Below are 14,392 nucleotides of genomic sequence, written 5' to 3' on the forward strand. Positions count from 1 at the left end.
GCTTAGAGTTTCTTAGCCCCCACTGTTTGTGTTCTGCTCAGCAGTTGGTCCAGGGAAGGTTTTGGCTGGCTCAGGTCCCTGAAGGACAAGGTCAGGGGGAGGAGGCTCTCCCTTCACATTCTCATTGCCTGGAGCACAACCAAAGTCTGTCTTGCAGAACCAGCTGAATCCAGAGCCTCTATGCACAAATTCATTAAGCTTAATGAAATGAGAGGTGAGACTGGGATGTGCTGGATATTACACAGGATGCTTCACTTTGGGTGTCCTCTCTGTATCTCTCAGCTGGGCAGCATGTGGCAGATCTGTTTTTCAGACAATTTAATGGCAAAAACTTGTCTCTGTCCACGTTTCTCTGCACACAGTGTGTGAAACAGGCTGCTGACCCCGCGGGCTGCGGAGGGAGGCTTGGGTTAGGCTTGGGTTTCTTTTGGAAAAGGAAAGAGCTTTTCACTCCCTGTAGTGGTACAGCCTTTAATGTTCTTCCAGTCGGGAACCCAGCCAGGACCACAACCTGCTCCAGTGCTCCTGCTGCTTGGCTCCAGGGCCTCTCACACAGAGGGGGAGTGTGTGCAGGGGAGAGCCTGCATGTGGAGCTGCACCCTGCGAGAAGGGTAATGGCAGTCAGTCTTCTCTGAGCCCTCAGGACAGCTCTTTTCTTTGGATATTCAAGGATTCTCCTCTCAAATCCATTCTTGGCTGATAAAGAGGTTATTACAGCAGTTTTCTTGAGCACTGTCATTTGTTCTGCGGAATGTAAAAACATGCCATTCCTAGAGCACTTACTCGTTTAGAGACATGTCCAACAACTGACTTCAGGTTGCATTTCAAGCACTGGCATGTTATTATAGTCTGTCTATTCAGAGAGTTTCCAGTACTGTAGGTTTCATCCTGTAGTGCAGAGCAGGTTGGGATACTCCACACCTCAATGCAGATGGGGCAAGTTCAGCTCGTGTGGGTAAACCAGATTTATTGTGACCCAGGGAGTCACAGTGTCACTGGAAGCAGATCCATACTCTCCCAGCTCAGCACACAGCCAGATGAAAAGGGCTTATATAAAGGAAGGAGAAGGACTTTTTATATGGGCAGGTAGTGGCAGGACAAGGGGCAATGGTTTTAAACTGCCAGAGGGCAGGGTTGGATGGGAAGAAATTCTTCCCTGGGAGGATGGGGAAGTCCTGGCATAGGGTGCCCAGAGAAGCTGTGGCTGTCCCTCGATTGCTGGAAGCGTCCAAGGCCAGGTTGGACTTGGAGAAGCCTGGCCTAGTGGAAGGTGTCCCTGCCCATGGCAGAGGTTGGAATGAGATGAGCTTTAAGGTCCCTCCCAACCCAGAGCAGTCTGGGATTCTGAGATTGGCCATTCCTTATATTTGTAATTTATCTTCCCCACAGGTTCCTGGAAATGATGGAAGCCCGAAGCCAAGGACACACATCACCACTGGCAACCAACGGGCAGAGCCCCTCCTCCGGCTCCCAGTCACCCATCGTAGCCCCCAGCTCCGCATCGACGGGCAGCTCCAGCCCCAGCACGCCCCAGCCGCCGCTCACCGCCAGCGCCACCACCTCTCCTGAGCCCGCCTCGTCCTTGTCCCCAGCGCCCGCCCCCGAGGCCCCGCAGCCCCCCGCGCCCGCCGCAGCTCCCGCCGCGCCCCCGGCCCGGCGCGGCATCATCGCGCGGCTCTTTGGCACAGCCCCCGCAGCCGAGCCCGCTCCTCCCCACACAGGTACGTGCTGCTGCCCTGTCCTGCCAGGATGCCACCCGTAGGCCTTCCAGTTCTCATTTCGTTTTTTCCCTGCGAGAGGCTGAGCAGACAGGTGTGTGAAGGCCACAGACGCCATGCTTGTGCAGCGGCTGTCCAGGGAGACTTGGGCTGTCATTCTCTATTTTCCCTGATCAACATTTTGGTTTGTCTCTGTTCTGGATGGGGACTGTGCCCAGCCAGCTGGGTGGTGGCTGTAGCATGCTTAAGAGGAAGATCCTGAACACACAGGAGACACTAATAAAATAAGTAAAATGTCAGGCTCTTACCAGGAGCAAAAATACCTCTTGAATAGCAAACAAATGACTGGAGAAGCTATTTATTTGGAGTGCCATCCTTGCACACGTGTGGCAGTCCGCAGGGGCTCCTATGCGTAATGGAGAGAAGCGGAGCACTGGGTTTAAAGGTTATTCAGCCAGAAATGGTCACGTAGGTCCAGGCTCCACAGCAGATGCCCCTCTGGGGAAATCTGCTCCTTCAGAGCAGGTCTGGGAGGAGGGAGCCCTCGGCTGCTGCCTCAGCACTGGTACCTGCTGGAGCAGCACAGCGCTCGGTCCAGAGCCTGCCGGACAGAGTGCCAGGCAGAGGCATCAAGGGTTTGTTGTCTGTAATTTTACTGATCTGGACCATAATTTGCCTGTCACATTCACTTTGTTTGTAGAGCTAACTGGAGCTGCAGAGCTGGCACTGCCTAAAAATCATGACATGGTTTGAGTCACCCTTTGGAAATACCTTCCTTCTCACACTGGCTCACAGTGCTCCTGAGACACCCACAGAGAGAAAGGAGGAGGTGCTGGGGACACGGGTTGCAATTTCAGATGTTGAAATGGTCTGGTTTTAGATCTGCACACAATGTTCTGCGTCCTGTGCCTCTTCCCAGATATGACACAATGCACTCATTTTGGTTTGTTTATGACTCTTCCTACCCAGAGAAAATAAAAAAAAAAACAGAGAGGAGAGGAGATGTTAGAAATTCCTTGTCAATAAAAACAGCCTTTATCATTTTGATCTGTAGAAAAAAAGACTGGTTTACTACCAGTCTTACAGTGGTTGGGTTTGGGGCTTTTCTTTTTCTTTTCTTTTTCTTTCTTTTCTAAACTCGTTCTTAGCTTGACAGCTGTTTTGGACTTGTGACTTTCAGCCCTGATGTCTCGGAATGCTTAGGAGCAGTTGCAAAAGGCAGCCAGGAAGAGCTGATGTGTCAGTGTTGCAAGGTTTCAGTGGTGTGCCAAGGGCCTGCACCTCTGCTGGAATGTACCCAGGCACCAATTCACTGCAAAGCAGCTAAAAAAAATCATTGTTACCAAGTAATACTTGTTTTTCTGGTAGCTGCTATTTAAGATTTCTCTTGAAATCTTGGAGTAGTAATTCTTTTGGCTGTGGTTTAGCTTGCACCAGTGCTACTCTGTGGCATTAGTGGTACTGTTGGTATGCAGAAGTGGTCTGAAAGTTGTGCTAAGGAGAGTGAAATCTAGAAAAAAAAGGCACAAGTCTTTTTTTACCCAAAAGAAAAGTCTAGATGGGAAGTGCAGCATGAGCAGAGGAAAAACATTGAGTATTGCAAATTCTGGAAATGTTAATCACTCCACGCTTCTTAGTTATGCTAATTTCATGAGTTTTCATCCTGATACCTTGAAGATGGGGAAAGGTGTTTCTACAAATTAGCTGTATTAAAGTCACTCTCTATTTGAGGTAGCTCTTGAGCTTTTGTTTACACAAAGCATCTAAAAGCACAATGTGAACAATTCTGCCTTGGACAGTTACAGTTGAAAAAAGCAAGAGGATAGGAGAGAGGGTGAAGTGAACAATATGGAAAAGGTAAGAGAATAGTGAAGGGACATCCCCCAGGAGCAGTGCACATAGCACACGTGTAATAAAACCTGTGGTGCAGTCAGTCATAGCATTCCCTGGAGAGTAGAGCCAGGCCTTGCCAGGGAGGTTTTCAGTCCATCCAAAAGCCTGGGTCAGCCTGGTGCATTGTAAACCACAGCACTATGATCTGTGAATGCCTTCATGTCAGACTCTGAGCTGATTTATATCCTGTTCATAACCTTCCTCTTCCCTTGCTGTGGAACCAGGGTCCTGCCTCATGGCTGCTGCCACCCTGGGCAGTACAGATCTGGAAAAAGCCAAGTTCTGTCTTGCTTGTGGTGACACCAGTGTTTTACATCTCCTGTTGCTAATGCAGATCCTGCTGCTGCCACTCCTCCCCCCAACCCTGAAGCCCCTGCCAAGGTACAGAGCGTGGAGGACTTTGTTCCTGAGGACAGCCTGGACCACAGCTTTCTGGAAGACCCAGCCCCACAGAAAGACAAAGGAAAACCACAGCCCAGACACCGTGTGGATAGTGAGAGGTAAGAAAGGGAGGGTGGCAGCAGGGATGGCAGGTGCCCAGCAGGGACACAGCTGGATGTGCAGCCTGGCTGCCATGGTGCAGCCATTCCCTGATTCCAGAGCAGTTAGCTGCCCCAGAGGCTTTCTGGCTGTGCTATGCTCAGTCGTAGCATTCACTTTTTCCCATTTAGTGACACACACTGCTCCCTGGGAAGGAGGAACATCACAAAAAGCAGATTATCACCTTCCTGGTGCTGCTGTTTTGCTTTGTGCTCAGATTAAACTGCGCCCTTTGGGTCAGGAAGGGATTTTCCTTCTGGCCGAGCACACCAAATCATTTGAGATATTTTCCTCCTGGAACATAGTGCACTTTGCAGGGATACTGTGTTTTGCTTAATGAATATTTACCTTCTGCAGAGGCACAAAGTGTGGCCAAATTCCTCTATGACTTGGTAATGTCATTCCTGAGGCACTCTAAATGGATTTGGGGTATGGTGGAGGACACTTGGGAGCACTCTGTAACTCTGTGGGATTCTGGAAGGAAGGATGGAGAAAGTCACGCACCTTTGGGAGTGTCACTGCATGGTTGCCTGCAGAATTAAAAAAAATTCTTAGGGGGTGCCTTTCTTTTTCTCTGTGTCTAGTGTTTCTTCCCAGAATTTTCTCACTAAATTGGAGAGACACAGATTTGATGGATGATAGGGAATGGGTTGGATATTCACATCCAGAGAGCAGTGATCTATGGCTCAATGTCCAGTTGAAGATGGGTGGTGTTCCTCAGGCTCTGTACTGAGACATGGACTTCATCCATGAAACAGGGGGATTGAGGACACCCTCGTCAGGTTTATCAACAGCACCAAGCTGAGAAGTGTGGGTGACACTCCTGAATAACAAGATGTCATCCAGGACCTGGAAAACATGAGAAATGGCCCATGGGAACCTCATGAGGTTCACCAAGGCCAAGTTCAAGTTGCTGTCCCTGGGTTGGGGCAACCTCTGGGATCAATCCAGGCTGGAGGGTGAAGGGATTGAGTGCAGCCCTGGAGAGAAGGACTTGGGGGTGCTGGTGGGTGAGAGCCGGACCTGCCCCAGCCCTGAAGCTGGGCTGATCCCCAGCATGGGCAGCAGGGAAGAGGGAGTTCTGCCCTACCTGCAGAGCTGCCTCTGGCCCTGCGGGCGAGCATCAGGAGGATGCAGAGCTGCTGTAGAGAGTCCAGAGGAGGCCATGGGGATGCTCCAAGGCCTGGAACCCCTCTGCTCTGGGGCCAGGCTGGGGGAGCTGGGGGTGTTCACCTGGAGAAGATAAGGCTCTGGGGAGATGTTATTGCTGCCTTTCAATATTTAAGAGAGGATGAGGACAGAGATTTTAGCAGGGTGTATTGCAATAGGACAAGAAATGGTGGTTTTAAACTAAAAGAGGGGAGATTCAGACGAGGTATAAGGAAGAAGGATTTTACAACAAGAGTGGTGAGGCCCTGGCACAGGTTGCCCAGGGAAGTGGTGGATGCCTCATCCCTGGAAACATTCCCAGTCTGACTGGATGGGGCTCTGAGCAACCTGATCCAGTTGAAAATGTCTCTGCTCAGTGCAGGGGGTTGGAACAAGCTGAGCTTTAAGGCCTCTTCCAACCCAAACCAGTCTGTGAGTCTATAATTAATCTTCTCAAAATGGCAGAGCTGTGCTTATGCCATGAGCTGTATTTTCTCTTTTTTTTCCCCCTTTTTTTCTTTTCCTGGCTTTGGTGTTTTTTAGCCAAAAAAAGAAAAGGGGGTTGTGTATACTGAACTGCTCAGACAAGAGGATGTGCAGGGAGCTGTCTGAAAGCAGACTGTCTCTTAAGAGGTGACCTAAGCATACTCTGAGGCTCTGTATCCATTGCTCAGAATATTCCTTGCCTGCTGCCTCTTGTCATCAACACCGGATTAACCAGGAGACTAATTAAGCATGGACACTGCTCATCTGTGAATTCTGCCTCTTTTAACATCCTTGTCAAGACCCAGTGTTCTCTACTTCAACCACAGCAGCCTTAAATCAGTGCTGTTTGTGAGGCTCAATGCCTGTGTAATGCAGGTCAGCCTGAATCATCATCCCTTGTGATGGCAGAACACGTGGATGTTTTATTAAAACTAAAAAAAAAAAAAAAAAGGCAAGAAAAAAGTGGGGTTGCTGGCAGCATGCTGGCCTACAAAGAGTCTTGCTCGTGGCTGTGGCAGAGCTGAGATATTTTTCTGGGTTTAACAAGGAGTTGTCAGAAGAGCCAAGCCTGACCTTCTGAGGGGCTGGGTCCTGAGGTGCCCTCAGAGCTCTGGAGCTGCAGTTCTGCTGTGGCTGGGAGGCTGATCCTTCACAAAGGCTTCTCTGCTCCAGAGTGTCAGTCAGTGGAAGCAAATAAGTGTTAAACTGTATAAAAAAATCTAACTTGTTGGACAGGAGTGCGAGAACCCTGCAAATTCACACACTCATTTCTCCTCTGCAACCTGGCATCCATGGCTTGCTCTGGTTTCTCCTATATATCATGCAGTTTTCTTAGTGACCTGGCAATTTTCCATTCTGTTTCTTGCCAAAAAGGGCCTACTAGAATAAGCCAGAGGTGCAGAAATTCAGAGATGAGGATGTGGTTCTGACCATCACCTGCAATAACAGGTTTCTTTCAGGATGTCACTTCCAGCCCCACAGTAGCTAGGAGCAACGTTCCAGTTCTGTAAGCACTGTCCTCGAGAATCAGCTTCTGCTGCAGTGAGGAGGTGGTTGTAATTCCCATAAAATCTGCTGCAGAAATTTATCTCTGATCTAAAAAACACAGTAGATCTGTGGAATCACTCAGACTTTGGGGAGATTTTATTGGTTTCAAAAAATGGAATCCTGGAAGCTGCTTTTCCCCTGTATCTGAGTGAAGAACAAGGCCTGAGAATGACCCAGCAAGATGCATTCAAGTCTCGTGCTCATTTTGAAGCAGATACCTGAGTGTTGAGCTTACACAGCTCACCAGCATGCCTGGGTGTGCTGTAGCCAAGGGTAAGCTCCAGGACTGAAGTGTCATTGAAGATGTGGCAGAAGAGTGGGCCATGTTTTGAGAATTTGTGAAATTACTTCTCCTGCCCAAGAGGAATGGCTTTGTCGACTCTGAGCACGAGTCCTGCAGGGAGCTCTGTGAACACCTTGGTGTACTGAGGTGCAATCACAGGGCTGGAGGCAGCTTGTGCCCATCCAGTTCAACCTCCTCCTGGGCCGCTCAGAACTGGTTTTCCAGAACTGTTTCCAGTTGGATTTTGAGTATCTCCAGAGAATCCACAACCTCTCTGGCAACCCATGCCAGTGCTCAGGCATGCAGTCCGTGGAAAAAGTGTTTGCTTATGTTTGTGGGGAACCTCCTGAGTTACAGTTTGTGCTCCTTGCCTTTTGTCCTGGCACTGGGCAGCACCAAAAAGAGCCTGTCTCCATCTTCTTTGTACCTCCTTCAGCTGTTTAAATACCTTTATAAGGTCTCCTCCAGGCTGAGCAGTCCTGGCCTTCATGTGGGAGATCCCTTCCTCATGTGAGCAGTGCTCCAGTCAGTTAATCATCCTCATGGCCCTTCACTGGGTTCACTCTTTCTTTGCTGTGCACTGGACTCCAGCTGTGGCCTCCCCAGTGCAGAGCAGAGGGGCAGCATCACCTCCCTGACCTGTTGGCAGTGCTTTGCCTCATGAAGACCAGGACACCATTGGCCTTCTTGGCAGCAGAGCACCTTGTTCAGCTTGGCATACCCCAGGCCTGCAGTGACGTCCTGGGTTTTGTTCAGTGACATGTTGTGGTTCTCTGACTTGCAGTAGAGAACTCCCAGATTCAGTTCCTTTACCAGTTAATTAGGAAGGTATTTCAATCTCCCAGTTTGCTGTTTCAGAACTTAATTTGCTGCTCTTCAACCTGATGTCCTGAGCCAGCATGGATATAAGTGCACCAGAGGACCTAATCTGGCTCCAAAGCATCTCGCCCTTGGCTCCTGCTGGGTCAGGCAGCCTGGGTCCCTGGGGGGCTGAAGGTGTCTGAAAGCCAGTTTATGCTTTACCTGACAGTGTTCCTGATCTTTCCTTTCTGCATCCTTAGACATTCATCTTAAAGATGGATTAGATGTGTGTGTCCTTACATCTGAAGGGCTTTGAAGTGGTTCTTCGCTTTTATGGATCTGTTATGGATTCCCTGATGCCCAGGGAAGGTTCACAGTAGAAGACTCACATCTCCTAGAACAGGCGCACAGGCTCATCCTGCAGTGTGGGATTCCCTCAGCTTACCTGCTTTATTACAGCTTGGGTTTTTTCTCTTTCCTTAGCCCCACAAAAGGATGTGAGAGAAGCCCTTGAGCTCCTGGGGCTGTGGGAGCACAGCCCATCTAGGTTTGAGGCTGTGAGCTCAGGTTGCATCAGGGTTTGTTCCCTCCCCAGCAGCCAATCTGTGACACACTGGAGGCTCCCAGAGGACACCCCAGCAGTCTGTGTGGCCACTAGCTCAGAGCAGACCTCAGTGAGCAGCATCACTTTTGGGGGGTACCTGCACCTGCAGCCACGCTAGCTCAGTGCTCGTGCCAGCTTGGCAGTGCTTCAAGGGCTGCAGGGAGCGGTGCAATGTGCTTGGCTTTGGATGCTTTGCCTTCCTTCCAGCTGGAAGCTCAGGACCACAAGCTGATCCTAGTTTTGCCTTGTCAGAGCCTGTTTATAGTGAAGCAGTGATTTTCCTGATGTATATTCACTCCACTGCTCTGCTCTTCCGCTGTCGCTCAGCGATCTGTGGTGGCTGGAGATGGAGGCAGGTTTCTCACTGTGCAAGGACATGACCCACTTTGGTGAGGGGCTGTACACACGGGGGTGTACACCCAGTGGGAGTGGGAGAGCTGGGAATGCTGCAGGTCTGTGTGGGGTCTGGAAGGACAGTGGCAGGAATCTCTTAAGAGCCCCTGTGCCTAATAGAGCAGGGATGTGCTGGGGAAAGGCAATGTGTCTAGTTCAGAATAATATCCTGCCATTTTTAGGATGCAACTCCATTTTCTTTTCAGTGCATTTCAAGAGAAAACCCTGCCAGTGCTTTGAAAACCTCAGGAATCACTCACTTGTCATTCCTCCAGCTTTGGGGACTGCTTGGGCACCAGTTTTCCTCTCCTTTGTGTGGCTGGGCTGTGTGCCTCCATCCTGGCATAGTGTGAGAGCAGCAGTGTTAGTGATGAAGGGGCTCTTCAGCAGCCTGGCCCTGCTCATAGGGCGCTGAGAGCAGGTCCTGGGAGCAGAGGAATCCACACCAAGAGCAGAGGGAGGGCCTGTCCTGGTCTTAGCACTCCAGCCCAGACAAGCACTGGTTGTGATCACTGCTGTCCCATTGTCACAAACAACTCCATTGCCTGTTGGCAGATGTATTAACTCTTTTAAACGATCTTGTCAAGCAGTACCCAGCCGTGTAGAAGAGCCAGAGTGAGCAGTTGCCATCATCCCAGCTCTGTTTAGGGTATTTCTCATCTCACCAGCACACCATACTCCACTGTCTTCCAGTGCTTGGCCTGTGCTGGGAACACCACTTACTTCCAGTTTAAAGGATTTTAGGGTTTTGTTTAAGTCTCTACAATCTAATCTGTTCCAAGCTATAATATGTTTTTGTCTCTGTATAAAAAAAAGATTGTGCTTATACCATGCAGGTGGCATCATTAAAAAGGCAGAGACTTGTGTGTGGGGTTGTCAGGAAGGAGCTGGTTATCTCTTGTGGATGAAACAAATAGAACAAGGAAAGGTGATGGCAGAGGCCCATCAGCTGAGCCTGGGGAAAATATCTATATTCCTGACATGAGCACAGTTTTCAGAAAGTGTTAAAATTGAGTCCTAGGGACATTCAGACAAGAATCCTCAATTTCAGCTGCAAAGCTCTCTCAAGCTGCCTTTGAACACAGAACTGTACTACATCCAGGGAGGCTGAAGACTCCCAGCTCTGGCAGTGTGTCCTTAGGTTAATTTAATTTGGGCAATGTTAAAGCTTGGCTGTGGTGTCTGTGTATCTGCCTGCTTCAGGGAGCACTGCAGAAATAGAAATGGTTCCAGGAAGCTAATAGCTGCCAGTGAACTCCCATAGCAGTGACAGTGTATGATCAGGTTTAATTACAGGATGTGGGGATGAAGACAGGCAGTTCCCATGGTTTGACTGACTGATCCTTGCATGGTGGATGGAGCTCCATGTTCTGATGAAGCTGTGGCAGCAGGCTTCTCTAGCTCTGAGGCTCATCTTCTCCAGCCACTCATTTCCAGTTGAGGGGCAGCAGCTGCTCTGTGACACATCCTGCTGTGGCCCTTTTGGTGTAGGGCCAGTGCCACTGCTGCAGCCTGCAGGGAGCAGGTCCAGCCTGAGCTGGACAGTGGCAAGGGAGGGCTGGCAGCACACGGAATCACAAAATCACCAGCTGGTTTGTGCTGGAAGGGACCTTAAAGCCCATCCCATTCCAGCCCCTGCTCTAGGCAGGGACACCTTCCACTATCCCAAGTTCCATGCAGCCTGGCCTTGTACACTTCCAGGGATCCAGGGGCAGCCACAGCTTCTCTGGGCACCCTGTGCCAGGGCCTGCCCAATATCTTGTCCAACCCTGCCCTCCTTCAGCTTAAAGCCATTCTCCTCGTCCTGTCCCTCCTGACCCTTGTACAAAGTCCCTTTCCAGCTCTATTGGAGCCCCTTTAGGCACTGGAAGGGGCTCTCACACCTCTCTGGAGCCTTCTCTTCTCCAGGCCTGACTATCCTCGTTTTCAGCCTGTCTCCAAAGCAGAGGTGCTCCAACCCTTTAATCATCAGCTGCCCCAGGCTGGGGACGTGTCCCCAGAAGTTGGCTGTACAAGCCAGGCTAGTCTCAGTGTTTGTGCAGGGGCAGGCAGGTCTGTCCAGCAGCTCCTGGGGTGCTGTGTCTGACCACTCTCTGTGTTGCAGTGATGGAGAGGCGCCTGGAGAGAACCCCATGGTGGCAGGTTTCCAAGATGACGTGGATCTGGATGACAAAATCCCCAGCAGACCAATGCCGGCAGCAGAACGGGTGCCGAGCAAGAACATCACTCTCTCCAGTGAGGAGGAGGAAGAGGAAGAGGTGAAGGATTCTAAGGTCATCCTCATATCTGATGGAGACAAAAACACAGAGCAGGAAAAAAAAAGGTACAGAGCATAGACTGAAGTGTGGGGTTGTGCTGGCAAACCTGGCTTCCATCTTGCCATTGACTGTGTGTGGCCTTTGGGAAGTCTTGGTGTCTCTCTCTGCCTGTTCTTCAGCTGTGGGCTGGGGCTGTAGTTACTGTAGGTGTAACTGCTGTGTGTCTTACCCCATGCCTTGGAGCACTGTGCTCCTGTGCCAGTGGGGTGGTTCTGCATGCTTTTCCTCAAATTTGAACAAGGGCCTGGAACTAAGCACCAGAATGGCTGTTTGTAGTGTGTGGGGAGGAGAGAGGAGTCAAGGCTCGGGTGAAGGGAGTGGAGTCACTCACCACACCCTGTGCTGGGGAATGATGTTCTCCACATAGCACATCCTGTGGGGTGAGGGTGAGAATTAGGGACATGAGGGTTATCCTCAGCCTGAGTGGTGCCTTTGGCCCCACACCGCTATGGGATGCACTGCCTTTCCCAGTGGCATGCATGATGCACCTTGAGGCAGGCTCAGCTGTTAACTGTGCCTTGCTCCACAGAACAGGGTGGACAGACTATGACGACTTGTTTCTTCTCAGGTCTTCCAGAAATTCTCTGAAACCCCAGAGTGAAGCAATTTTGACCAAAGCAACTGACCCGAAGCCTCCTGACAGTTTACCTCCCCGTTCTGGGTCTGAACGAAACAACAGCAGCAAAGGCAACACAAGCCTGGCAGCTCCTGCTGCTGCCCCCACAGCAGCAGCCCAGGCCTCAAAGGCCACTGCCCAAAGCAAAGGACTTGCTTCCAAGCAGAAAGTGGTCAAAGAGGAGAAGCCTGAGGAGTCTGACAGTGATCAAGAGGGACCAATAGCTACTCAGATGCTTTCATTCGTTATGGATGACCCAGACTTTGAAAGTGAAGATTCTGACAGCCAGAAGAAAAAGATGGTAAATAACAGCCTTGGTTGGTGTGAGCTGTGCCCAGCTGAGCTGGAAGGGTTGAGGCATTGCCCTGAGTAGAGCCTTCATCCAATCGCCCCTCCCTCAGCAGCAGTTACTAAGCAACCTGCAGAGTTTGATGTGAGCACAAACCCAGTAATGCTCTGAGTATGGAAGCCACCTGGCAGCAAGAACCCCATAGAATCAAGAATCCATAGAATCCCCTGAGCTGGAAGGGACCCAGAAGAATTGAGCCCAGCCCCAGCCCAGCCCCCCCAGCAGCCCCACCCTGGGCACCCCTGGCAGCGCTGCCCAAAGGCTCCTGGAGCTCTGGCAGCCTCGGGGCCGTGCCCATTCCCTGGGCAGTGCCAGCACCCTCTGGGGGAAGAACCTTTTCCTAATATCCAGGCTAGACCTTCCCTAACATGAAGTTTGTGTTTACAGACACAAACAAGATTTATGTTTGGGTGTTTTACTGTGCTGTTTACTCTTAGCCAGGTCATCAGTGCAGGAGGTACGAAATGCAAAGCTCCTGGGTTTTCATGGGAACTTTAACATGCAGAAGGGTGTCTCTGCCAGCAAGGGGGAACTCCCTGCAGTCAATGCAACAATAAAAAGACCATCACAAAATTTGCTTGGCAAGGCCTAAAGGGAAGAAGGAATGTCTGCCTGGGAAGGACTTTCCAGGACAGCAGAGGTAGCTGTAAGGTCTGTGACATTCAGCACGTGCCAGCAGGTGTCTGCTAAAAGAAATACACCAGGGGTCCCCTCACACCTACCCTGTATTACAGGTGGAGAAGACACTTGTCCTGCACCTCTTCTCTGAGCTGGTCAGAACTTGCTGCATGGCTTGAGATATCCCTGAGTTTGGTGACCACTTCTCACAACCTGCAGAGCAATCTCTGGAAACTGCTAGCAGTGATTTGGGATGGGCAGTGGCTGTTCAGGGGTGTCCTGATGTCTGGGTTGCTGGTGTTCAGGGGGTTTCCCTCAGTTGTTATGATTCTGGAATCCTGTTGAAAGAGCTATTGTCACAGTTTCTTTGACATTATTTATGTGTCATGCTGTTTATTTAGTAATTTTCTATTCATTTTGCATCTTAACTTCCTGCTTTTCTTGACAATATGAAACCAAAAGTATTTGGAGCAAATTTCCATCTCTTGCATGCTCCAGTGAGAAGGGATTGATGAGAAAGCAGCAGTGTCAAGGGATGCCTGACCCTGGGGATGCTCCATGGCATGTGGATGCTTTCCCACTGCAGGGTGTACTGGTCAGGCAAACCAGTGCAGCCACTGCCATTGCCAGGGTGGGGGCACTGCCTGACCAGCAGCACAGTGGGGCCATTTTCCATCCATGTACAAAGATACAAGGAAAGGTTGGATCAGATTCTGAAGAGGATGAGTTGGCAGGTATCAGAAGATCATTAAACTGATTTTCCATTCCCATCATGCAGAGATGGAGGATTTTGGGGTAATTCCAGGCTCTGCAGCATCCTGGGTTTTAGCTCATGCTGAAGGGGCAGATTTGCCTTGGGAGCACATTCCCTTTTGGCTCGATGAAGGGAATTATTCTGCAGACATACTCTGCTTCCTCAGCCCTGCTGCCTCTGGTACCTGAGACCCACAGAGCTGCACAGCAGAAAGCATTTGTCACTCAGGGCTGGAGGGGAGTTTTCAGTCTGTTTGATTGGATTTTCCCAGAACAGAGATGCCTCCCCAGGGCAGAAGGAAGCTGATGCTGGTGAGCTAACAGAGTTGCAGGTCTCATTTAATCCCTTTATATTGGGAATTTGATTTCAGGAGGCCCAGTGTGAAGTTTTCAGAACACCCTTGTCAGTACCAGTGCAACTGAGGCATTTTACCAAGGCAAAAATTAGAGCTCATGAGATCCAGGACATTGATTTCCAGGCAATAACAGCTCATTTCAGCTGGCATTTCCTTCCCACCTGCTGACATCTGACATTTTTGTATGCAAAATGGTTAGAGATTTTGGTTGAAGTATTTGTCAGTGTTGTCTGCCTTTGCTTCTCTCTAGAATGAATTCCCAGTGCGAGAAGATCTCTCTGAAATATCTGATGATGATACCTCACTGGCAAAGCCACCCCAACCTGTGAAATCAACAGTCCCCTCCTTTAAACTGAAAAATGACTCAGATCTCTTTGGCTTGGGTTTGGAAGAAGCTGGTCCCAAGGAGAGCAGTGAGGAAGGTAAAGCTCACACCTTTTTTCCACTCTTTCTGCTTTTGTTTGTCAG

The 14,392-nt window shown here is 50.1% G+C and overlaps 1 protein-coding gene across 1 annotated transcript in view; it reads left to right on the plus strand.

Moving 5' to 3' along the window:
• RABL6 (RAB, member RAS oncogene family like 6) overlaps positions 1-14,392 on the plus strand; it is a 53,464-nt gene that overhangs the window by 34,676 nt on the left and 4,396 nt on the right. Inside the window, exons 9-13 of the mRNA XM_054283989.1 lie at positions 1,390-1,721; positions 3,946-4,111; positions 11,019-11,237; positions 11,801-12,149; positions 14,175-14,346. Coding sequence (XP_054139964.1) covers positions 1,390-1,721; positions 3,946-4,111; positions 11,019-11,237; positions 11,801-12,149; positions 14,175-14,346 — 1,238 coding nt within the window. The remainder of the gene's footprint in view (positions 1-1,389; positions 1,722-3,945; positions 4,112-11,018; positions 11,238-11,800; positions 12,150-14,174; positions 14,347-14,392) is intronic.

The sequence above is a fragment of the Melozone crissalis genome, unplaced genomic scaffold, assembly GCF_028551555.1.
Source record: "Melozone crissalis strain CALT ecotype California unplaced genomic scaffold, PUWL_Pcris_2 ptg000041l_1, whole genome shotgun sequence".
In the NCBI taxonomy this organism is placed as follows: Eukaryota; Metazoa; Chordata; class Aves; order Passeriformes; family Passerellidae; genus Melozone; species Melozone crissalis.